Source organism: Lithobates pipiens, unplaced genomic scaffold (genome assembly GCF_037356315.1).
Source record: "Lithobates pipiens isolate NorthernLeopardFrog02 unplaced genomic scaffold, aLitPip1_a1.2 Scaffold_22, whole genome shotgun sequence".
NCBI classification, from domain to species: domain Eukaryota; kingdom Metazoa; phylum Chordata; class Amphibia; order Anura; family Ranidae; genus Lithobates; species Lithobates pipiens.
Window position 1 is genome coordinate 253,632,513 of NW_027507784.1, and position 23,799 is coordinate 253,656,311.

The 23,799-nt window shown below is 46.9% G+C and overlaps 1 protein-coding gene across 2 annotated transcripts in view; it reads left to right on the forward strand.

Moving 5' to 3' along the window:
- The window catches only part of TMC5 (transmembrane channel like 5), a 319,514-nt gene that overhangs the window by 252,264 nt on the left and 43,451 nt on the right, over positions 1-23,799 (forward strand). For both annotated transcript variants that reach the window (XM_077448949.1, XM_077448948.1), the window contains one exon: positions 11,138-11,271. In XM_077448949.1, coding sequence (XP_077305075.1) covers positions 11,138-11,271 — 134 coding nt within the window. The remainder of the gene's footprint in view (positions 1-11,137; positions 11,272-23,799) is intronic.

A 23,799-nucleotide genomic window follows, 5' to 3' on the forward strand; every position in this document is an offset into this window, starting at 1 on the left:
TTATTTTCATTTTCGTTGTGAAAACAGTTCGATATAGATAGAAGATTCAACATGACACTGACAATAGCATTCTGTGTCCATCGAACCTAGCTGTGCCTAGCTCTATTAGTCCAAGATTATTCGACATAGAGAGAAAAGATTTGACATAGAGAGAAGATTTGACATAGAGAGAAAAGATTCGACATTGTAGAGACAATAGCAAAAAAGGTTGGAAGTGCCTAACCTAACTCTATTAGTCCAAGATTATTCGACATAGAGAGAAAAGATTCGACATGAAGATTCGACAAACCAGTCGCTGCGAGTGGACATTTATGGTCAAATGCTCCGCCCATAGGCTATAGAAGAATTCTAATGTTGGTTGACTAGTGGTAATAATTAATAAATATAATTATTACTAGTGTCATGCAACATTAGAATTCTACTATAGCTTGTAGGCGGAACATTTGACCGGAAATGTACGATCGCGGCGTCGTACAGTTTAGCTGCTCCATCAAATCTTCTTAGAACATTTGACAGACGCCATAAGCCTTCAATGACAGATTCGACCTTAATTATTTTGGATTTTCGGACGAATGCATTTTTAACAAAACGAAAAAAATAAAAACAAATTTCGGGAGTAACTAAATAAATGTTTATAAATACAGAGAGCGAAAATGGGATTTTAACTGTGCTTATATGTAATCAATACAGGATAAATTCATAAGATATAATAAAAAAATGTATTTATTGAGACTACAGTTAAAATATCACAAACAAAACAATTTCCAACAATGTGCGTGGACTGATTATAATTATGAGGGTCCTTGAGACAGGAAGCTGAGGTACTTGCTACACATTGTCCCGACATGTTTCGCTTGTAGCTTCTTCAGGGGATGTGCAAACTAATGATAAGTAACATCAAGGGGAAAAGGAATTAATGACAATCTTTGCTAAGCATAGATAGATGCATCTAAATAATAATAGTGTGTATATTATTAATTGACATTTTAAAGCATCTCGTATAGTGATGGACGAACTTCCGACGGGACGTTTCGCGAACGCGAAACGCGAACGGACACAAACGTTCGCGAAAACGACCGTTCGCCGCGGGCTCCATTGACTTCAATGGGAGGCGAATTTCGCAAACCTTTAGGTCGAATTTGCGGCCACGGGGTAATTATTAGGGGGTAGCACGTAGTCCCACCACCTGGACAATAGCATAATACATGTATGAGGTGAATTTGGGATCGATAACTACAAGCATTTTTTTTTTATTTGGGAAATTGTTCTGACAATTCAGGACTATGGAGCTAATGAAGGCAATGGAGGAGAGGGAAGGTCAGGGACCAGGGTAGGCAAACAAGAGGGTGCAGGAGATACAGAGCACTGACAGCAGCACCGTAATACAGAGCACTGACATCAGCACCGTGACATACAGCGCTGACAGCAGCTCCGTGACATACAGCGCTGACAGCAGCTCCGTGACATACAGCGCTGACAGCAGCTCCGTGACATACAGCGCTGACAGCAGCTCCGTGACATACAGCGCTGACAGCAGCACCGTGACATACAGCGCTGACAGCAGCTCCGTGACATACAGCGCTGACAGCAGCTCCGTGACATACAGCGCTGACAGCAGCTCCGTGACATACAGCACTGACAGCAGCTCCGTGACATACAGCGCTGACAGCAGCTCCGTGACATACAGCGCTGACAGCAGCACCGTGACATACAGCGCTGACAGCAGCTCCGTGACATACAGCGCTGACAGCAGCTCCGTGACATACAGCGCTGACAGCAGCTCCGTGACATACAGCGCTGACAGCAGCTCCGTGACATACAGCGCTGACAGCAGCTCCGTGACATACAGCGCTGACAGCAGCTCCGTGACATACAGCGCTGACAGCAGCTCCGTGACATACAGCGCTGACAGCAGCTCCGTGACATACAGCGCTGACAGCAGCTCCGTGACATACAGCGCTGACAGCAGCTCCGTGACATACAGCGCTGACAGCAGCACCGTAAGCAGCCCCAGGAGGAAGTCAGCACAGCACAGGGATGGTGTGATCCCCTCATAATAAGAACCCCCAGGAGGAAGTCAGCACAGCACAGGGATGGTGGGAGCCCCTCATAATAAGAACACCCAGGAGGAAGTCAGCACAGCACAGGGATGGTGGGAACCCCTCATAATAAGCAGCCCCAGTAGAAATATGACACCGCTCAACCTCTTCAAAGAGGAGGGTAGGGGCATATAGTACGGTGTGCTTTTTTGGGTCAGGGAAGTGAGCCAAATGAATTAAGAAGGTCTGTGTGCTTGATTCCAAAAATTGTTTATAGACATATACATGGTCTACTGATCACATGTGTTGAATTCCTCCGAGATCCATGCCTCATTCATTTTTAGAAATGTGAGGTAGTTAACACTGTGGTGAGCTAGGCGAGTACGCTTATCGGTCACAATCCCCCCTGCTGCGCTGAACGTCCTTTCGGACAGGACACTGGATGAGGGGCAAGCCAACAGTTCGATTGCAAATTGGGCAAGCTCTGGCCAGAGGTCAAGCCTGCCCACCCAGTAGTCTAGGGGTTCATCACTCCTCAGAGCGTCCACATCGGCCGTTAACCCAATGTAGTCGGACACCTGACGGTCTAGGCGTTCCCTGATGCTGGATCCGGATGACACCTGTCGATGGGTCGGCTGAAAGAATGACCTCATATCCGAAGTCACCAACACATCTTCAAACCGGCCTCTTCTTGCAGGCGCTGTTGGATTGGTACCCGCAAATCCTTCTCTGGGAGTGGGAATTGCTCCTCTGCCAGCGCACGCAAAAGCAGAATGCAGCATTTCTCGAAGCAAGGCCTGGAAGTGCTGCATTCTGACAGCCCTCTGCGACGGCGGTAACATTTCCGCCATTTTGTGTTTGTACCGGGGGTCTAAGTACGTTGCCACCCAGTACTGGTCCTTGACCCTCATGCTTTTTATACGGGGGTCCCTATTAAAACACTGGAGCATGAAGGCCCCCATTTGCACTAAAGTGGAAGCGGTGTGGTGGCCTGGCTCCTGCTCATCATCCAGGATAATGTCGTCCTCTTCATTCTCCTCTCCCCATCCTCGCACAACAGGGATCCCAGAAAGGTTTAAAGCATGCTCTTCTTGCTCCTGCTCATCCGCCCCGGCACCATCCTCCTCTGACTCCTCATCAGACTCCTGTTGTTGACTTGTCTCAGATAGAGTAGCCCCCCCTGGGAATTCATCCAGCATTGCGACTTCCTCATCTTCCCGCTCCTGCTCCTCCACAGCCTGATCAATGACACGACGCAATGCACGCTCCAGAAAGAAGGCATAAGGTACCATGTCACTGATGGCGCCATGGCTGCGACTGACCAGTTTGGTGATCTCCTCAAATGGCCGCAGAAGTCTGCATGTGTCGCGCATGAGCAGCCACTGGCGCGGTGAAAAAAAACCCAGCTCCCCAGAACCGTTTCTTTCGCAGAGTTCATACAGGTAGACGTTAACTGCACGTTTCTGCTGGAGCAGCCTATCAAGCATATAGAAGGTTGAGTTCCATCGCGTCGGGCAATCGCAAATAAGACGTCTGACCGGCAGATGGTGTCGCCGCTGAATGTCAGCAAGGCGAGCCATGGCCGTGTAAGATCTTCTGAAATGGGCCGAGATTTTCCTTGCCTGCCGCAAGATGTCCTGGACCCCAGGGTATTTGACAAGGAATCGCTGCACGACCAAGTTTAAGACGTGTGCCATGCACGGCACGTGCGTGATTTTGCCCTGTTTCAATGCGCTAAGCAGATTGGCACCGTTGTCACACACCACTTTACCAACTGTCAAATTGAGCGGTGTTAGCCACTCATCTGCCTGTGAACGCAAAGCTGAAAGGAGTGCCGGGCCAGTGTGGCTCTTTGCTTCCAGGCACAACAGACGCAGCACGGCATGGCAACGTCTCACCTGGCATGTGGAATAGGTTCTGGGGAGCTTGGGCGGTGCAGTGGAAGAGACGCTAGCAGCGGAAAAGGAGGAGGCAGCTGAGGAGGAGAGGGAGGAGGATGGAGTAGGAGGAGGAGAAGAAGAGTCAGGCCTGCATGCAATCCGTGGCGGTAAAACCAAATCTACACGGGTGCCACGGGTTACATGCTTGACGGCCGTCAGAAGGTTCACCCAGTGGGCAGTAAAACTGATATACCTTCCCTGCCCGTGTTTGCTAGACCACGTGTCTGTGGTCAGATGTATCTTGGCACCGACACTGTGTGCCAGAGATACATTCACTTGCCGCTGAACATGGCCATATAGCTCTGGGATGCCCTTCTCTGAGAAATACTTCCTTCCTGGGACCTTCCATTGTGGTGTTCCAATGGCCACAAATTTGCGAAAGGCCTCCGAGTCCACCAGTTTATATGGCAGTAGTTGGCGGGCTATGAGTTCTGACAAGCCAGCCGCCAACCGTTGGGCAAGAGGGTTATCCGGCGTCATCATTTTTTTACGCTCAAACATTAGGCCCACGGAAGCCTGCCTTTTTGCAGAAAAATGTGAGCTTGGCGTGATGGAAGGTGGAGTGGAGGACAATTGTGAGGAGAGAGGAGAAGGAGAAGTAGAAGACGAGGCTGGACGGTGAGAGCCTGCAGTGTGGCTTTGTGTGTTCCGTTGCTCCCACTGGGCTCGGTGATGGCTGCTCATGTGCCTTCTTAAGGCGGTCGTCCCTAGGTGAGTATTGGGCTTACCGCGACTAACGCGTTGACTGCAAAGATTGCAGATGGCAACGCTATTGTCAGCAGCGGACACGTTAAAAAAAGCCCACACTGCGGAGCCATGTGCCGGTGTCCTGGGAGCGCCAGATGTGACCGTACATGGTCGATGACTCGCTCCTGATACATTTGCAGTCTGCTTTGTCCCTGCTGTGCAATGTAAGTCATTGCTGCTTCTCCTCCCTATCTGCTGGTCCATATCTCCCTCTGAACTCCCCTCCTCTTCCTCTCTTGTGGGCACCCACGTGACATCACTAGACACGTCATCATCAACGTCACCTTCCCCACCGCTATAAGTAGAGTAGGCAGCAACACCGGGGACCAACCTCCTCCTTGGGCTGATCTGGGTACTGGCGTCAGACTGCTGAGTAGCGCTTGTTGCTACCTCCTCTTCCTGATCCAATACCAAGAGTGGCTGCGCATCAGAAATGTCCTCTTGATATGGATCGGAAAATAATTCCAGTGACTCAAGCGGAAGGTATGTGGTGGTGGTGGTGGTGGTCGTGTTGTTGGTGGTAGTGTCTTTGGGGGTGCACATAGCAGAGAGTGAAGAAGAGGGTGCAGATCGAGAGGATGAGGAGGGTGCAGAAGAGTAAGGCTGAGCGAGCCACTCAACCAAGTCTGGTGCATCCTTTAAAGTAATTGAACGCACCTTCTGCAACTTCCCACTTTGGCTCAAGCCTGTTGCTCCTGCCCTACCCCTACCACCCCTGCGGAAGGGCCTGCCTCTTCCTCTGCATGTCATTTTTTAAATGACCCTGTGACAAAACTCTTAGTCCCTATACCGCTGAAGGACTGCTGCAGTATAGGTGAGCGGTCAGCAGTGGTGCACGTCAACCCTATCTATTGTGGACCTATAGCGGTCCTTACAGAACAGCAGACTGTACCGCACTCAAGCCTATGTACCGTAGCACCCTATACCAAGTTACCAGTCCTTATAAGAACTTTTGTGGACCAAGCAGGTTGTGTATTAGTGTTTAGCAGACTGTACGTCAGTCCCTATACCGCTGAAGGACTGCTGCAGTATAGGGCAGCGGTCAGCAGTGGTGCACGTCAACCCTATCTATTGTGGACCGATAGCGGTCCTTACAGAACAGCAGACTGTACCGCACTCAAGCCTATGTACCGTAGCACCCTATACCAAGTTACCAGTCCTTATAAGAACTTTTGTGGACCAAGCAGGTTGTGTGTTAGTGTTTAGCAGACTGTGCGTCAGTCCCTATACCGCTGAAGGACTGCTGCAGTATAGGGCAGCGGTCAGCAGTAGTGCACGGCAACCCTATGTATTGTGGACCGATAGCGGTCCTTACAGAACAGCAGACTGTAACGCACTCAGGCCTATGTACCGTAGCACCCTATACCAAGTTACCAGTCCTTATAAGAACTTTTGTGGACCAAGCAGGTTGTGTGTTAGTGATTAGCAGACTGTACGTCAGTCCCTATACCAATGAAGGACTGCTGCAGTATAGGGCAGCGGTCAGCAGTAGTGCACGGCAACCCTATGTATTGTGGACCGATAGCGGTCCTTACAGAACAGCAGACTGTAACGCACTCAGGCCTATGTACCGTAGCACCCTATACCAAGTTACCAGTCCTTATAAAAACTTTTGTGGACCAAGCAGGTTGTGTGTTAGTGTTTAGCAGACTGTGCGTCAGTCCCTATACCGCTGAAGGACTGCTGCAGTATAGGGCAGCGGTCAGCAGTGGTGCACGTCAACCCTATCTATTGTGGACCGATAGCGGTCCTTACAGAACAGCAGACTGTACCGCACTCAAGCCTATGTACCGTAGCACCCTATACCAAGTTACCAGTCCTTATAAGAACTTTTGTGGACCAAGCAGGTTGTGTATTAGTGTTTAGCAGACTGTACGTCAGTCCCTATACCGCTGAAGGACTGCTGCAGTATAGGGCAGCGGTCAGCAGTGGTGCACGTCAACCCTATCTATTGTGGACCGATAGCGGTCCTTACAGAACAGCAGACTGTACCGCACTCAAGCCTATGTACCGTAGCACCCTATACCAAGTTACCAGTCCTTATAAGAACTTTTGTGGAACAAGCAGGTTGTGTGTTAGTGATTAGCAGACTGTACGTCAGTCCCTATACCAATGAAGGACTGCTGCAGTATAGGGCAGCGGTCAGCAGTAGTGCACGGCAACCCTATGTATTGTGGACCGATAGCGGTCCTTACAGAACAGCAGACTGTACTGCACTCAGGCCTATGTACCGTAGCACCCTATACCAAGTTACCAGTCCTTATAAAAACTTTTGTGGACCAAGCAGGTTGTGTGTTAGTGTTTAGCAGACTGTGCGTCAGTCCCTATACCGCTGAAGGACTGCTGCAGTATAGGGCAGCGGTCAGCAGTAGTGCACGGCAACCCTATGTATTGTGGACCGATAGCGGTCCTTACAGAACAGCAGACTGTAACGCACTCAGGCCTATGTACCGTAGCACCCTATACCAAGTTACCAGTCCTTATAAGAACTTTTGTGGACCAAGCAGGTTGTGTGTTAGTGATTAGCAGACTGTACGTCAGTCCCTATACCAATGAAGGACTGCTGCAGTATAGGGCAGCGGTCAGCAGTAGTGCACGGCAACCCTATGTATTGTGGACCGATAGCGGTCCTTACAGAACAGCAGACTGTAACGCACTCAGGCCTATGTACCGTAGCACCCTATACCAAGTTACCAGTCCTTATAAAAACTTTTGTGGACCAAGCAGGTTGTGTGTTAGTGTTTAGCAGACTGTGCGTCAGTCCCTATACCGCTGAAGGACTGCTGCAGTATAGGGCAGCGGTCAGCAGTGGTGCACGTCAACCCTATCTATTGTGGACCGATAGCGGTCCTTACAGAACAGCAGACTGTACCGCACTCAAGCCTATGTACCGTAGCACCCTATACCAAGTTACCAGTCCTTATAAGAACTTTTGTGGACCAAGCAGGTTGTGTATTAGTGTTTAGCAGACTGTACGTCAGTCCCTATACCGCTGAAGGACTGCTGCAGTATAGGGCAGCGGTCAGCAGTGGTGCACGTCAACCCTATCTATTGTGGACCGATAGCGGTCCTTACAGAACAGCAGACTGTACCGCACTCAAGCCTATGTACCGTAGCACCCTATACCAAGTTACCAGTCCTTATAAGAACTTTTGTGGAACAAGCAGGTTGTGTGTTAGTGATTAGCAGACTGTACGTCAGTCCCTATACCAATGAAGGACTGCTGCAGTATAGGGCAGCGGTCAGCAGTAGTGCACGGCAACCCTATGTATTGTGGACCGATAGCGGTCCTTACAGAACAGCAGACTGTAACGCACTCAGGCCTATGTACCGTAGCACCCTATACCAAGTTACCAGTCCTTATAAGAACTTTTGTGGAACAAGCAGGTTGTGTGTTAGTGATTAGCAGACTGTACGTCAGTCCCTATACCAATGAAGGACTGCTGCAGTATAGGGCAGCGGTCAGCAGTAGTGCACGGCAACCCTATGTATTGTGGACCGATAGCGGTCCTTACAGAACAGCAGACTGTAACGCACTCAGGCCTATGTACCGTAGCACCCTATACCAAGTTACCAGTCCTTATAAAAACTTTTGTGGACCAAGCAGGTTGTGTGTTAGTGTTTAGCAGACTGTGCGTCAGTCCCTATACCGCTGAAGGACTGCTGCAGTATAGGGCAGCGGTCAGCAGTAGTGCACGGCAACCCTATGTATTGTGGACCGATAGCGGTCCTTACAGAACAGCAGACTGTAACGCACTCAGGCCTATGTACCGTAGCACCCTATACCAAGTTACCAGTCCTTATAAGAACTTTTGTGGACCAAGCAGGTTGTGTGTTAGTGATTAGCAGACTGTACGTCAGTCCCTATACCAATGAAGGACTGCTGCAGTATAGGGCAGCGGTCAGCAGTAGTGCACGGCAACCCTATGTATTGTGGACCGATAGCGGTCCTTACAGAACAGCAGACTGTAACGCACTCAGGCCTATGTACCGTAGCACCCTATACCAAGTTACCAGTCCTTATAAGAACTTTTGTGGAACAAGCAGGTTGTGTGTTAGTGATTAGCAGACTGTACGTCAGTCCCTATACCAATGAAGGACTGCTGCAGTATAGGGCAGCGGTCAGCAGTAGTGCACGGCAACCCTATGTATTGTGGACCGATAGCGGTCCTTACAGAACAGCAGACTGTAACGCACTCAGGCCTATGTACCGTAGCACCCTATACCAAGTTACCAGTCCTTATAAGAACTTTTGTGGACCAAGCAGGTTGTGTGTTAGTGATTAGCAGACTGTACGTCAGTCCCTATACCAATGAAGGACTGCTGCAGTATAGGGCAGCGGTCAGCAGTAGTGCACGGCAACCCTATGTATTGTGGACCGATAGCGGTCCTTACAGAACAGCAGACTGTACTGCACTCAGGCCTATGTACCGTAGCACCCTATACCAAGTTACCAGTCCTTATAAAAACTTTTGTGGACCAAGCAGGTTGTGTGTTAGTGTTTAGCAGACTGTGCGTCAGTCCCTATACCGCTGAAGGACTGCTGCAGTATAGGGCAGCGGTCAGCAGTAGTGCACGGCAACCCTATGTATTGTGGACCGATAGCGGTCCTTACAGAACAGCAGACTGTAACGCACTCAGGCCTATGTACCGTAGCACCCTATACCAAGTTACCAGTCCTTATAAGAACTTTTGTGGACCAAGCAGGTTGTGTGTTAGTGATTAGCAGACTGTACGTCAGTCCCTATACCAATGAAGGACTGCTGCAGTATAGGGCAGCGGTCAGCAGTAGTGCACGGCAACCCTATGTATTGTGGACCGATAGCGGTCCTTACAGAACAGCAGACTGTACCGCACCCAAGCCTATGTACCGTAGCACCCTAGACAGACCAAGTTACCAGTCCTGATAAAGAGCTTTGTGGAACAAGTGAGTTGTGAATGATTAGCAGACTGCAGCAGAAGGGCAGCAGTCAAGTATAATATTCTTTCTATATTTGGAAGAAAGAATATTATACGTGTACAAGCCTATTACCGTACCACTGATACCAGTCCTGAAAAGAACCTTTGTGGAACTAATAGTAACAGCAAGTCTTTAAAATTATCCTCACTGCCTGACACACTGCTTCCTGCCTGTCCCTATACAAATTGGCAAAAAAGAGTAGGCTGGAACGATTAGCTGGAACAGCTCTTTTGTGGACCTGATAGTAACAGCTAATGATGATGATGATGATGATGATGAAGAAAGACTAATCTGGCTGAGCTGTCCCTAAAATAGCAGCATACAGCGCTCTGTCCCTTTATCTAAACTGACAAAAGAAACTCAGGCTGCTGACCTAACACCTATACCAGTCCTGAAAAGAACTTTTGTGTACCAAATAGCTAGCGTTTTCTCTGTCCCTACTCCACACAGGATCCTTTCCCTACAGTGACAGAAGAAAGAATGTAAAATGGCCACCGGATCGGGTGTATTTATAGGTTAGGGGGAATGTCCAAGTGTCCATGAGCTGTCATGTCTCAATTGGTTGTCCTGTAACACATGATAAACGTGTCACGAAAGGTTAAAGTTCTTGTATACATTAAACACGTAAGTCCGCCGGGGCGAACGACGGAAAAAGGCGTTCGAACCCGCGGACGGCGAAAGTCGGAAATTCGCCGCGAAACGACCGCCGGGCGAACCGTTCGGCCATCACTAATCTCGTACAAAACCTCAGAAAGGAGCTCTTACCCCCTGCCAAGATAACCCTCAAAAACAACGGGACACCAGCAGTATTTTTCGGACGAAAACTAAATTCCAAAACAAAATATTTCAGTGTGCACATGCCTAATAAACACTATAGAGGCAGGATATAGTATGCTGATTGATTACATTCACTAATAAACTCACAAAAACGTTTATTTTTCATATAAACCAGTATTAACTAGATGTAATGTAATTGCTGATACCTATAAAGTAAAAAAAAGAGCCTTGGATGCAGATGCCATCTAAACAAAAAGAAAACTGGTGTCAATCATCTTTGCCTACACCATATTAATGCACAAAAAAGACACATTTGGTATTCAATAAAAAATTATTGGGAGCTGTTAAACAGTTATCAGTTATATTTATAATCTAATTTAAATTGCTCGCTGGAGTTTGAGTGGCAAAGCACCAATTGGAGCTGGCCAGACACAGACTCACACAGTAGAGAGCATTTATCGGCACAGTAATAAAAGCCTCTCCCAAAGATCTTTTCCTGTAGATTCCAAAGAACAGGGAAAGACGATGTGACCACACAACATTTTAAAAAAGGGATTAAAAAAAATAAATAAATAACAAAATACAGTCCAATGATCTACATGATTTATGGCCATGAATTATGGCATTTAACACTTCTCTGTTTAGTATCAATTTATTATTTTTTCTGTATTTAGGTGAGCCTTATGATGAACTGTATTCCTCCGCGGAGGGCCTGGAGAGCCTCCCAGATGACCACTGCCTTCATATTTCTCCTTTTTTTCCCATCTTTTGCTGGAGTCCTCTGTGTCATCGGTGTCACCGTATGGAGGTAAACTTGCAGACTAAAATCAAATGACCTGTGTGGGAAAGTATTTTGAAAATGAAAGTAGAAGTTCAGGCTACAAATAACTAACTCTAAATCTTCTAGCAGCCACATTCTATCTAACCTGGTAAGGAAAAAATAGCTAAACATACCTTTTTTCCTGCCAATCAGGTCTGGTCCCACGCTGAGCTGTCATCAGCAGCTTCTCTGTGTAGCTGTGTGCTGAAGAGGCAGCCAACAAAGGAAGCCCCATAGTAACTCTATGGGTGACGTCACTTCCAAGGCATTTCCCAACCATTGTCGGCTGTCTCTTCCACACAGCATCTACCACGTATGGATCGACTGCAGAAAAGTTATGTATAGCAATTTTTACTTTACAATGTTAGATAGATTAGTCTTAGAGTGTGGCTACAATTAGATTTAGAGTTAGATTTAGGCTGAACTTACTACTAGTGCTTTAATTGATCATTATAAAGGATGTTAGTTAATCAGCAAATTATTTCAATCTATTTTTAAACATCATATTGTAAGAAAAGTGCAGAAAAAATAAATAAATAGAAGGCGGTATTGTTATTATTATTTTTGTGATATTCCAATGATGAGGTCTATTACATCTGACTGATTATTTATTGTTTTTATACTTCTGCATCAGACTGTTTTGAACTTTTTTTGTGCATTTTATTAAATGAACTTTAATTATTAACCTATTTTTGCCTGATCCCATTGAGTGCTGTTTGATGTATATACAATCTCTCAAAACATAATAGTAGTCGTCGGAGAAGTCAGTTTAAATCTGCATAAATCATTTTTCATAGTAAATAACAAATCTAGCGTTCTCATCCTCCCCAAATCATTACCACCCATATGTATGATCAACACGGAAGGGGAAGTCCAGCTGTGATACAATACAATAAGTTCAATGAGCCTCTCTCTTGCGCGCTCAGAAAACATAGGAGTGCGCGAGGATCCATACATAACATGGGCCACCTGGGAAATTAAAGAAAAAGATTAGGATGAACATAAACCCGATTTGACGCTTGGACTCCCACCTACCTAGAACTCTGATCTCAGCCTCCGACCTACCTCTCATGGCGGCTTCTGATGCAGCACCAATCCTAAAAGAACGGGGTGTAAATTTATAATCCTGCAAACCCAGCAAGTGGAAACATTTTTTGAATACAAAATCAAATTGATATATAGTTAGTGGAAGACCGTCAGTATGTACCAGTAAGTGCCCCACACCCAGCAGGCATATAGAAAGATATTGCCGAACCATCCCTACCGGGCAAAGACTAACGTCCTCACCAGCAGGAATAGCAAGCCAATAACCTCTGCCTAGCTGATCCGTCTTGGATCGCTGACTGAAAACTTTAGGCATGATTCCCTTAAGATGACCTGATCCAGGCGTACACCCTCCAGACTCCTTTTGTTGGGCGGGACCAGCTCTGAAACCCTAAACGCCCTGAAGAACATCAGTGTAAAGGCCTTTCTGAACAGGGCTGCCTCAAATTCTGACCCACAGATACTCACAGTCGCCCCACACAACCGCGACAGCATTACCTGTGATATGGGCCTCCTGCCATTTGGCACATAATGAGTTCGCCTATATCCCTTAAATGCTTGTTTCACCGCATAAAACGCGTACAGGCTGGGAGCTTCTAGAGCTTAAAGAAAAAGGATATACCAACCAGTATTTTAACTGTTAGTATATGAAAAATGCAACAACATCAACGATGATAGAAAAGCCAATATGGCACTTTCCGAAGGGGCCTCTGGATACAAACTACTAATCTTGGCAAAGTGAACCCATCTGTGCCAGGCAGACACATATTCTGCCCAAGTATGCAGATTGACCAAATTCCTTATAGCTCAAACCGCTTCCATCATATTAGGGCCCATATATGTTCCGGGCAAGTATGGACTGGATCCGCCCTGGCAAGAAGTTGCCGAAACCGCAAGATCTGGAATCGAAAGGGAATCAGCTACCAGACTCTATAATATATGATTCTGGAGGCCGGCTTCCTTGAATTAACCAAGGTAGATACCACTGAACTTGACAGCCCACATTTCTTCAGAATGTGGGTCTCAATAGCCAAACCATTAAATTTAGTGTTTGAAAGGTAGGATGGAATACTGGACCTTGCGAGAGAAGGTCTGAACGTGGCGGTCCATGGGACCCCTACTGCCACCCATATGATCTCTGCATACCAAGATCTCCAGAATCACCGACTTCCTTTCCTGCTTGATCCTGCAAAGAAGTCATGGGCACAGGCAGAATAGGAGGGAATGCATAAATCAGTGAAAACTGATTCCACAGGAACACCAAGGCATCTGTTCCGCATGCTAGCGGATCCTTTGTTCTTGACACAAAGTTGTCGATTTCTTTGTTGAACCTGGAAGCAAACAGATCTACGTCTGGGATCCCCGCTCTTTGATATATTGACAGGAAGATATCGAGGTGAAGGAACCATTCTCCCAGGAACAAGTGCTGATGACTCAAGTTCGCCTGCCAATTTTCCATTCCTAGAATGAAGACTGCCGATAGGCAAAGTACATTGTCTTCTGCCCAAGATAGGATATGCTTCACTTCTCTCTGGGCCGCGCAACTTCTTGTGCCCCCTTGGTGATTAATATAGGCCATTGCTGTGGCATTGTCGGATTGGATCCTGACAGGGCAATTCCGTAAACTGAACGCTCAGGCCCTCAGGGCCACGTGCTCTGCCTGAATCTCTAGAATGTTAATGAGCAAGGTCATTTCTGATCTGGACCACTTCTCTTGGACAGGTGCCTCTTCCAGGACTGCTCCTGAACCTAAAAAAGGTTGGCATATGTTATTACCACTTCCCAGGTAACTGTAGGAAGGATTTTGCCCTTTGCAGATTTTTGGTCATTAACCATGAAATGGGGCTCTGGCACACCTTTGGAGTCAGACACATTTGGAAATCTAGAGCTTGAACCTTCTTGTTCCAAGCTGATAGGATACTGTTTTGCAGCAGTCTCGAATGAAACTAAGCATAAGGAACAGAATCGAATGAAGTCACCATCTTTCCCAACAACCTCATGCAAAGCTGATTAGAAGGATTCATCTTGCTTTGACCACCTGAATCAGTTCCTTTATGGTGCTGATCTTTGCCTAGGGGAAGAATACCCTTTTGTGGGTGTATCTATGATCAGACCCAAGTATTCTAGCCTCCTTCATGGGTTTAAGGAATATTTCTCTAGGATGGGAATCCAACTTGGGTATTCCAGGTGGTGACCATACTTTGGTTTAGGCGGGCTACCGACTGGTCTATCAGGAGCAGATTGTCTAGGTAAATTATACTCATTATACCTTGGGCCTTTAATCTGGCTAGAGGAGGGGCCAGAACCTTTGTAAACACTCACGGTGCAGTAGCTAGGTCCGAAAAGCAGAGCTACAAACTGAAAGTTAAGATTTTCTACCTTGAAAAGTAGATATCACTGGTGAGTAGGGAAATGGGCACATGGAGGTATGCATCCTTGACGTTGATTGACGCCAGAAGTTCTCCTTGTAGGATGGAGACAACTGATTGGATTGACTCCATATGAAAAAAGAGTGGATATTCAGGAACCAGTTTAGATTTTTGAGATCCACAATGGGTTTGAGATCTCAATTCAGTTTTGGCACCGGGAAAAAAGGTTTGAACAAAACCCCAACCCCTGCTCTTTCATGGGGACCACCATGATCACTTTTTGCCAAAGATGGTCGAATGCTTGAAAGAAAGATTTATTTTTCGAGGAGATGGGAACTTTTGGAACTCTTGGAACCCTGGAGCTAGTGAGGAAGTCCCCCATCTGTCTCAACACTCTTCCTGCCAGACCCTTGAGAACTGCAGAAATATTCCCCCAACTCAAGCAAGCGGGTGCACCTCCTCATAAGGTGGCTTTAGTATTTTGTAGGTTTTCTCCCCCAAGACTTCTTTTGTCCCTGGGATTGACTCTGAGGATTAATTATTGAAGTTTGACGGCGGAGGCCATCGTGACTGCCTGGAGGCTGATGCCCCTGGCACTGGAGAAGGAGCTTGTTTAAATTAAATACGTTTACTCCTTTTCTTAAATGGCAAAGGGGTACTTCTTCCATTAGAAATTCTTTGGATGTATTACCCAAATCATCCCCAAACAGCTGTTTCACCGCAAAAAGGAAGACTAGCCAGAAGCTTCTTGGATGGCGCTTAGCGAAAGGCGTGAGGTCTGAAGGATAGAATCTCTCATAGCGACTATTACAAACATAAAGCTGCTAGTGAATTAGATGTGTGTGATTGCACGCAAAAGAGAAAAATTACCAGCAGGAAAAAGAAATATATAGTATAAATGAAAAATGTGGAAGCAAAAAAGGAAAGAAGGAATCAGGAGAACTGCTGCCTCTACTAATTGATTTAAAGAAAGTGAAGTAGATGTGGCGCTGTTCGAATGATTCATATAGTGCTGCCTGACTGAAAATTATATAAATCTTAGTGATATGTTACAGTGACTCAAGTGAGATGATCTAATAGGTGTATTCTCATATAACTATGATTAAATATTTAAATATAAACTTATTCAAAATGTAAAATTAATCCAAGCAGACTTAGTACATAAACATGTGCAACAAAATATATCTATATGAGTATCACACAAAAATAGTGAACATAAATCCCAAATGAAGATGAAAATAAGTGATAAATATAAATTAAACAAAATTATATATAAAAAAAAAATTGAATGCAAAGTCCAATAAAAAAGTTTGTCCCATAAAATGGAGTAATTAGTGTTCAATAAAGTGCTTAGTGCTGGTGAAAAAAATATATGTTATAATGCTGATCTAATTTCCTGTAAAAGTGCTACACAGTGGCAAATAGTGATGGACGAACTTCCGACCGGACGTTTCGCGAACGCGGCCGATAGTTCGCGAACCATAACGTTCGCGGCGGGCCCCATTGACTTCAATGAGAGGCGAACTTTGCAAACCTACAGGTCAAATTTGCAGCCACAAAATAATTACTTGCTGTGCAAACATAGTCCCACCACATGGCCAATGACATAACACATGTATGAGGTGAATCTGGGATCGACAACTACAAGCATTCTTTTTTTATATGTGAAATTGTTGTGACAATTCAGGACTGTGGAGCGCATGAAGGCAATGGAGGAGAGGGAAGGTCAGGGTAGGCAAAGAAGAGGGTGCAGGAGATGATCACCAGCAGCGTGACATACAGCAATGACACCTGCACCGTGATATAGTCATCTGACACCAGCACCGTGATAGAGAGCACTGACATCAGCAGCATGACATAAAGCACTCACACCAGCACCGTGATATACAGCACTGACACCAGCACCGTGATAGAGAGCACTGACATCAGCAGCGTGACATACAGCAATGACACCTGCACCGTGATAGAGTGATCTGACACCAGCACCGTGATAGAGAGCACTGGCATCAGCAGCGTGACATAAAGCACTCACACCAGCACCATGCTATACAGCACTGACACCTGCACCGTAAGCAGCCCCAGGAGGAAGTCAGCATAGCACAGGGATGGTGGGAGCCCCTCATAATATGCACAGCAGAGGTACAGCCCCAGGAGGAAGTCAGCACAGCACAGGGATGGTGGGAGCCCCTCATAATAAGCAGCCACAGGAGGATGTCAGCATAGCACAGGGATGGTGGGAGCCCCTCATAATATGCACAGCAGAGGTACAGCCCCAGGAGGAAGTCAGCACAGCACAGGGATGGTGGGAGCCCCTCATAATAAGCAGCCCCAGGAGGAAGTCAGCACAGCACAGGGATGATGGGAGCCCCTCATAATAAGCAGCCCCAGGAGGAAGTCAGCACAGCACAGGGATGGTGGGAGCCCCTCATAATTAGCAGCCACAGGAGGATGTCAGCATAGCACAGGGATGGTGGGAGCCCCTCATAATAAGCAGCCCCAGGAGGAAGTCAGCACAGCACAGGGATGGTGGGAGCCCCTCATAATAAGCAGTCACAGGAGGATGTCAGCATAGCACAGGGATGGTGGGAGCCCCTCATAATAAGCAGCCCCAGGAGGAAGTCAGCACAGCACAGGGATGGTGAGAGCCCCTCATAATGAGCATAACACAGGGATGGTGGGAGCCCCTCATAATATGCACAGCAGAGGTACAGCCCCAGAAGGAAGTCAGCACAGCACAGGGATGGTGGGAGCCCCTCATAAAAAGCAACCCCAGGAGGAAGTCAGCACAGCACAGGGATGGTGGGAGCCCCTCATAATAAGCAGCCCCAGTAGAAATATGACACCGCTCAACCTCTTCAAACAGGAGGGTACGGGCATATAGTACGGTGTGTTTTTTTGGACAAGGAAGTGAGCCAAATGAAGAAAGAAGGTCTGTGTGCTCGATTAAAAAAATCGTTTATAGACATATACATGGTCTACTGGTCACATGTGTTGAATTCCTCCGAGATCCATGCCTCATTCATTTTTAGAAATGTGAGGTAGTTAACACTGTCGTGAGCTAGGCGAGTACGCTTATCGGTCACGATCCCCCCTGCTGCGCTGAACGTCCTTTCGGACAGGACACTAGTCGAGGGGCAAGCCAAAAGTTTGATTGCAAATTGGGCAAGCTCTGGCCAGAGGTCAAGCCTGCCCACCCAGTAGTCCAGGGGTTCATCACTCCTCAGAGCGTCCACATCGGCCGTTAACCCGATGTAGTCGGACACCTGGCGGTCTAGGCGTTCCCTGATGCTGGATCCGGATGACACCTGTCGATGGGTCGGCTGAAAGAATGACCTCATATCCGAAGTCACCAACACATCTTCAAATCAGCCTCTTCTTGCAGGCGCTGTTGGATTGGTACCCGCAACTCCTTCTCTGGGAGTGGGAATTGCTCCTCTGCCAGCGCACGCAAAAGCATAATGCAGCATTTCTCGAAGCAAGGCCTGGAAGTGCTCCATTCTGACAGCCCTCTGTGACGGCGGTAACATTTCCGCCATTTTGTGTTTGTACCGGGGGTCTAAGTATGTTGCCACCCAGTACTGGTCCTTGACCCTTATGCTTTTTATACGGGGGTCCCTATTAAAACACTGAAGCATAAAGGCCCCCATTTGCACTAAACTGGAAGCGGTGTGGTGGCCTGGCTCCTGCTCATCATCCAGGATAATGTCGTCCTCTTCATTCTCCTCTCCCCATCCACGCACAACAACAGGGATCCCAGAAAGGTTTAAAGCATGCTCTTCTTGCTCCTCCTCATCCGCCCCGGCACCATCCTCCTCTGACTCCTCTTCAGACTCCTGTTGTTCACTTGTCTCAGATAGAGTAGCCCCCCCTACGAATTCATCCAGCATTGCGACTTCTTCATCTTCCCGCTCCTGCTCCTCCACAGCTTGATCAATGACACGACGCAATGCACGCTCCATAAAGAAGGCGTAAGGTACCATGTCACTGATGTCACCATGGCTGCGACTGACCAGTTTGGTGATCTCCTCAAATGGCCGCAGAAGTCTGCATGCGTCGCGCATGAGCAGCCACTGGCGTGGTGAAAAAAAACCAGCTCCCCAGAACCTGTTCTGCCGCAGAGTTCATACAGGTAGACGTTAACTGCACGTTTCTGCTGGAGCAGCCTATCAAGCATATAGAAGGTTGATTTCCATCGCGTCGGGCAATCGCAAATAAGACGTCTGACCGGCAGATTGTGTCGCCGCTGAATGTCAGCAAGGCAAGCCATGGCCGTGTAAGATCTTCTGAAATGGGCCGAGATTTTCCTTGCCTGACGCAAGATGTCCTGGACCCCAGGGTATTTGACAACGAATCGCTGCACGACCAAGTTTAAGATGTGTGCCATGCATGGCACGTGCGTAATTTTGCCCTGTTTCAATGCGCTAAGCAGATTGGCACCGTTGTCACACATCACTTTACCAACTGTCAAATTGAGCGGTGTTAGCCACTGATCTGCCTGTGAACGCAAAGCTGAAAGTAGTGCCGGGCCAGTGTGGCTCTTGGCTTCCAGGCACAACAGATGCAGCACGGCATGGCAACGTCTCACCTGGCATGCCAAATAGGTTCTGGGGAGCTTGGGCAGCGCAGCGGAAGAGACGCTAGCAGCGGAAAAGGAGGAGTCAGCCAAGGAGGAGAGGGAGGAGGATGAAGTAGGAGGAGGAGGAGGAGAAGAAGAGCCAGGCCTGCATGCAATCCGTGGCGGTAAAACCAAATCTACACGGGTGCCACGGGTTACATGCTTGACGGCCGTCAGAAGGTTCACCCAGTGGGCAGTAAAAGTGATATACTTTCCCTGCCCGTGTTTGCTAGACCACATGTCTGTGGTCAGATGTATCTTGGCACCGACACTGTGTGCCAGAGATACATTCACTTGCCGCTGAACATGGCCATATAGCTCTGGGATGCCCTTCTCTGAGAAATACTTCCTTCCTGGGACCTTCCATTGTGGTGTTCCAATGGCCACAAATTTTCGAAATGCCTGCGAGTCCACCAGTTTATATGGACAGTAGTTGGCGGGCTATCAGTTCTGACAAGCCAGCTGTCAACCATTGGGCAAGAGGGTTATCCGGCGTCATCATTTTTTTACGCTCGAACATTAGGCCCACGGAAGCCTGCTTTTTGCAGAAAAACGTGAGCTTGGCGTGATGGAAGGTGGAGTGGAGGACAATTGTGAGGAGAGAGGAGAAGAAGTAGAAGACGAGGCTGGACGGTGAGAGCCTGGAGTGTGGCTTTGTGTGTTCCGTTGCTCCCACTGGGCTCGGTGATGGCTGCTCATGTGCCTTCTTAAGGCGGTCGTCCCTAGGTGAGTGTTGGGCTTACCGCGACTAATGCGTTGACTGCAAAGATTGCAGATGAAAGAAAGACAAAAATGGTGTAGCGCTTCTGTGGTGGTAAATGTATTCAACATGTACTCGAAAGGGTGGTCATATAGAAAAAAACCATTTAAATAAAATAAAGTTCATTTGAAATGGATATAGGCTTCCGTAGTGTAGCTGGTACGTGGATGGTTAAGCCGTTTCGAAGTGAGAGAGGAATCTTACTAAACGAATATGTCCATGTAAATCAGCTTGTCTGTAAACTTTAAGAAATGTGGATAAATACTTCTTACCGACTCTGTTGGACTCACACGGTCGTATGACGGTTGAGTCAGTAAGGCTTAAGGTCTCGATCTAGGACCAAGGGGTGGATCGATGAGAGTCCGTCGAACTGGTGAGGAAACTCCAAACGACTGTATGCCCAACGATGTGTTTCACAGGTGGAACATCAGGATGGTTTCTAATTCAGCTCGGACGTGGCCCAGTACACACCAATACTCGAGTCACCCCAAAATGGAGTGAAAGATGTTGGGGGTTTAGACCGAAAAGGAAAAAGGAAAAAAGAAGAAAAAAGAGCTCCACATGGTGCGGGTCAGACGGTATAAAACGGTAATTTATTAAAAGTCAAAAAGTAAATAATGACTTAGTGATCACAAAGAAATAGAATAAAAATAGAAATAAAAGCAATGTAGGGTGCCAACAGCTAGCCCGACGCGTTTCGACACATATGTCTTCGACAGGGGCGAAGACATATGTGTCGAAACGCGTCGGGCTAGCTGTTGGCACCCTACATTGCTTTTATTTCTATTTTTATTCTATTTCTTTGTGATCACTAAGTCATTATTTACTTTTTGACTTTTAATAAATTACCGTTTTATACCGTCTGACCCGCACCATGTGGAGCTCTTTTTTCTTCTTTTTTCCTTTTTCCTTTTCGGTCTAAACCCCCAACATCTTTCACTCCATTTTGGGGTGACTCGAGTATTGGTGTGTACTGGGCCACGTCCGAGCTGAATTAGAAACCATCCTGATGTTCCACCTGTGAAACACATCGTTGGGCATACAGTCGTTTGGAGTTTCCTCACCAGTTCGACGGACTCTCATCGATCCACCCCTTGGTCCTAGATCGAGACCTTAAGCCTTACTGACTCAACCGTCATACGACCGTGTGAGTCCAACAGAGTCGGTAAGAAGTATTTATCCACATTTCTTAAAGTTTACAGACAAGCTGATTTACATGGACATATTCGTTTAGTAAGATTCCTCTCTCACTTCGAAACGGCTTAACCATCCACGTACCAGCTACACTACGGAAGCCTATATCCATTTCAAATGAACTTTATTTTATTTAAATGGTTTTTTTCTATATGACCACCCTTTCGAGTACATGTTGAATACATTTACCACCACAGAAGCGCTACACCATTTTTGTCTTTCTTTTGTCGAACTTTGTTTGTTTTAGTGTTAGCTGCTGTTTTTTGTTTATATCTGGCTATAGCGCAGTGCTTCCCCCTATTCCCAAAGAATGCAGATGGCAACACTATTGTCAGCAGCGGACACGTTAAAAAAAGCCCACACTGCGGAGCCATGTGCCGGTGTCCTGGGAGCGCCAGATGTGACCGTACATGGTTGATGACTCGCTCCTGATACATTAGCAGTCTGCTTTGTCCCTCCTGTGCAATGTAAGTTATTCCTGCTTCTCCTCCCTATCTGCTGGTCCATATCTCCCTCTGAACTCCCCTCCTCTTCCTCTCTTGTGGGCACCCACGTGACATCACTAGACACGTCATCATCGACGTCACCTTCCCCACCGCTATAAGTAGAGATCTCGGAGTAGGCAGCAACACCGGGGACCAACCTCCTCCTTGGGCTGATCTGGGTACTGTCGTCAGACTGCTGAGTGGTGGTTGTTGCTACCTCCTCTTCCTGATCCAATACCAAGAGTGGCTGCGCATCAGAAATGTCTTGATATGGATCGGAAAATAATTCCTGTGACTCAAGCGGAAAGTATATGGTGGTGGTGGTGGTGGTGTTGTTGGTGGTAGTGTCTTTGGGGGTGCACATAGCAGAGAGTGAAGAAGAGGGTGCAGATCGAGAGGATGAGGAGGGTGCAGAAGAGTAAGGCTGAGTGAGCCACTCAACCAAGTCTGGTGCGTCCTTTAAAGTAATTGAACGCACCTTCTGCAACTTCCCACTTTGGCTCAAGCCTGTTGCTCCTGCCCTACCCCTACCACCCCTGCGGAAGGGCCTGCCTCTTCCTCTGCCTGTCATTTTTTAAATGACCCTGTGATAAAACTCTCAGTCCCTATACTGATAAAGGACTACTGCAGCAGAAGGGCAGCAGTCAGCAGTAGTGCACCTCAACCCTATATATTGTGGACATATACCAGTCCTTAAGGAATAGCAGACAGTACCTCACTCAACCCTATGTACTGTAGTACCCTATACCTTACCAGTCCTTATAAGGACCTTTTTGTGGAACTAGTAGGTTGTGAATGATTAGCAGACTGTACCTCAGTCCCTATACTCATAAAGGACTACTGCAGCAGAAGGGCAGCAGTCAGCAGTAGTGCACCTCAACCCTATATATTGTGGACCTATACCAGTCCTTAAGGAATAGCAGACTGTACCTCACTCAACCCTATGTACTGTAGTACCCTATACCTTACCGGTCCTTATAAGGACCTTTTTGTGGAATTAGTAGGTTGTGAATGATTAGCAGACTGTACCTCAGTCCCTATACTCATAAAGGACTACTGCATTAGAAGGGCAGCAGTCAGCAGTAGTGCACCTCAACCCTATATATTGTGGACCTATACCAGTCCTTAAGGAATAGCAGACCGTACCTCACTCAACCCTATGTACTGTAGTACCCTATACCTTACCAGTCCTTATAAGGACCTTTTTGTGGAACTAGTAGGTTGTGAATGATTAGCAGACTGTACCTCAGTCCCTATACTGATAAAGGACTACTGCAGCAGAAGGGCAGCAGTCAGCAGTAGTGCACCTCAACCCTATATATTGTGGACCTATACCAGTCCTTAAGGAATAGCAGACTGTACCTCACTCAACCCTATGTACTGTAGTACCCTATACCTTACCAGTCCTTATAAGGACCTTTTTGTGGAACTTTTTATGGATGAATGGCTCACTTTTTTTAATAAAATGGGTATGGAGCTACAAGTTCTAGTTTTAAAAAGGAAAGAGATAAAATTGGCCAAATTAAAGGAACAGATTGAACAAATGAAAATCAAATTAGAACCTTTAGGAGACAGTAACCAAATGAGGGAGTTCAATGAGACAATGAAGAAAAAACTTGAGAAATGGGATAAAGATATTCAAAAAAAGAAGGTTAAGAAATATAATAGAGACGCGACTGACTTTAGAAATAATAAGATCTATGCCTGGCAGTCGAATGAAGGACAGGCCATAAAGAACCTAGCATCTACTGACACTAATGAACCTCCAATTAAGGAAAATAACAATTCCAAGCTGGGGAATAAAGGAGGGGTAGGGAAGGTGAAGACTAACAATAATAAAGGCCCCCTAATCCAGACACCCAATCGAGGGTATAATAACACTCAACAGGGTAGAGCGAGTTCCTATGGTAATTACCACTCACCTACACCATATTCGAGGGGAAGGGGAGATGATTATCACATGAACTATTACGATTACCCATCACCCTATGGGGAGAGGAGCCTTTACCCAGCACACTATGCACCCCATAGTAACCAAAGATGGGGACA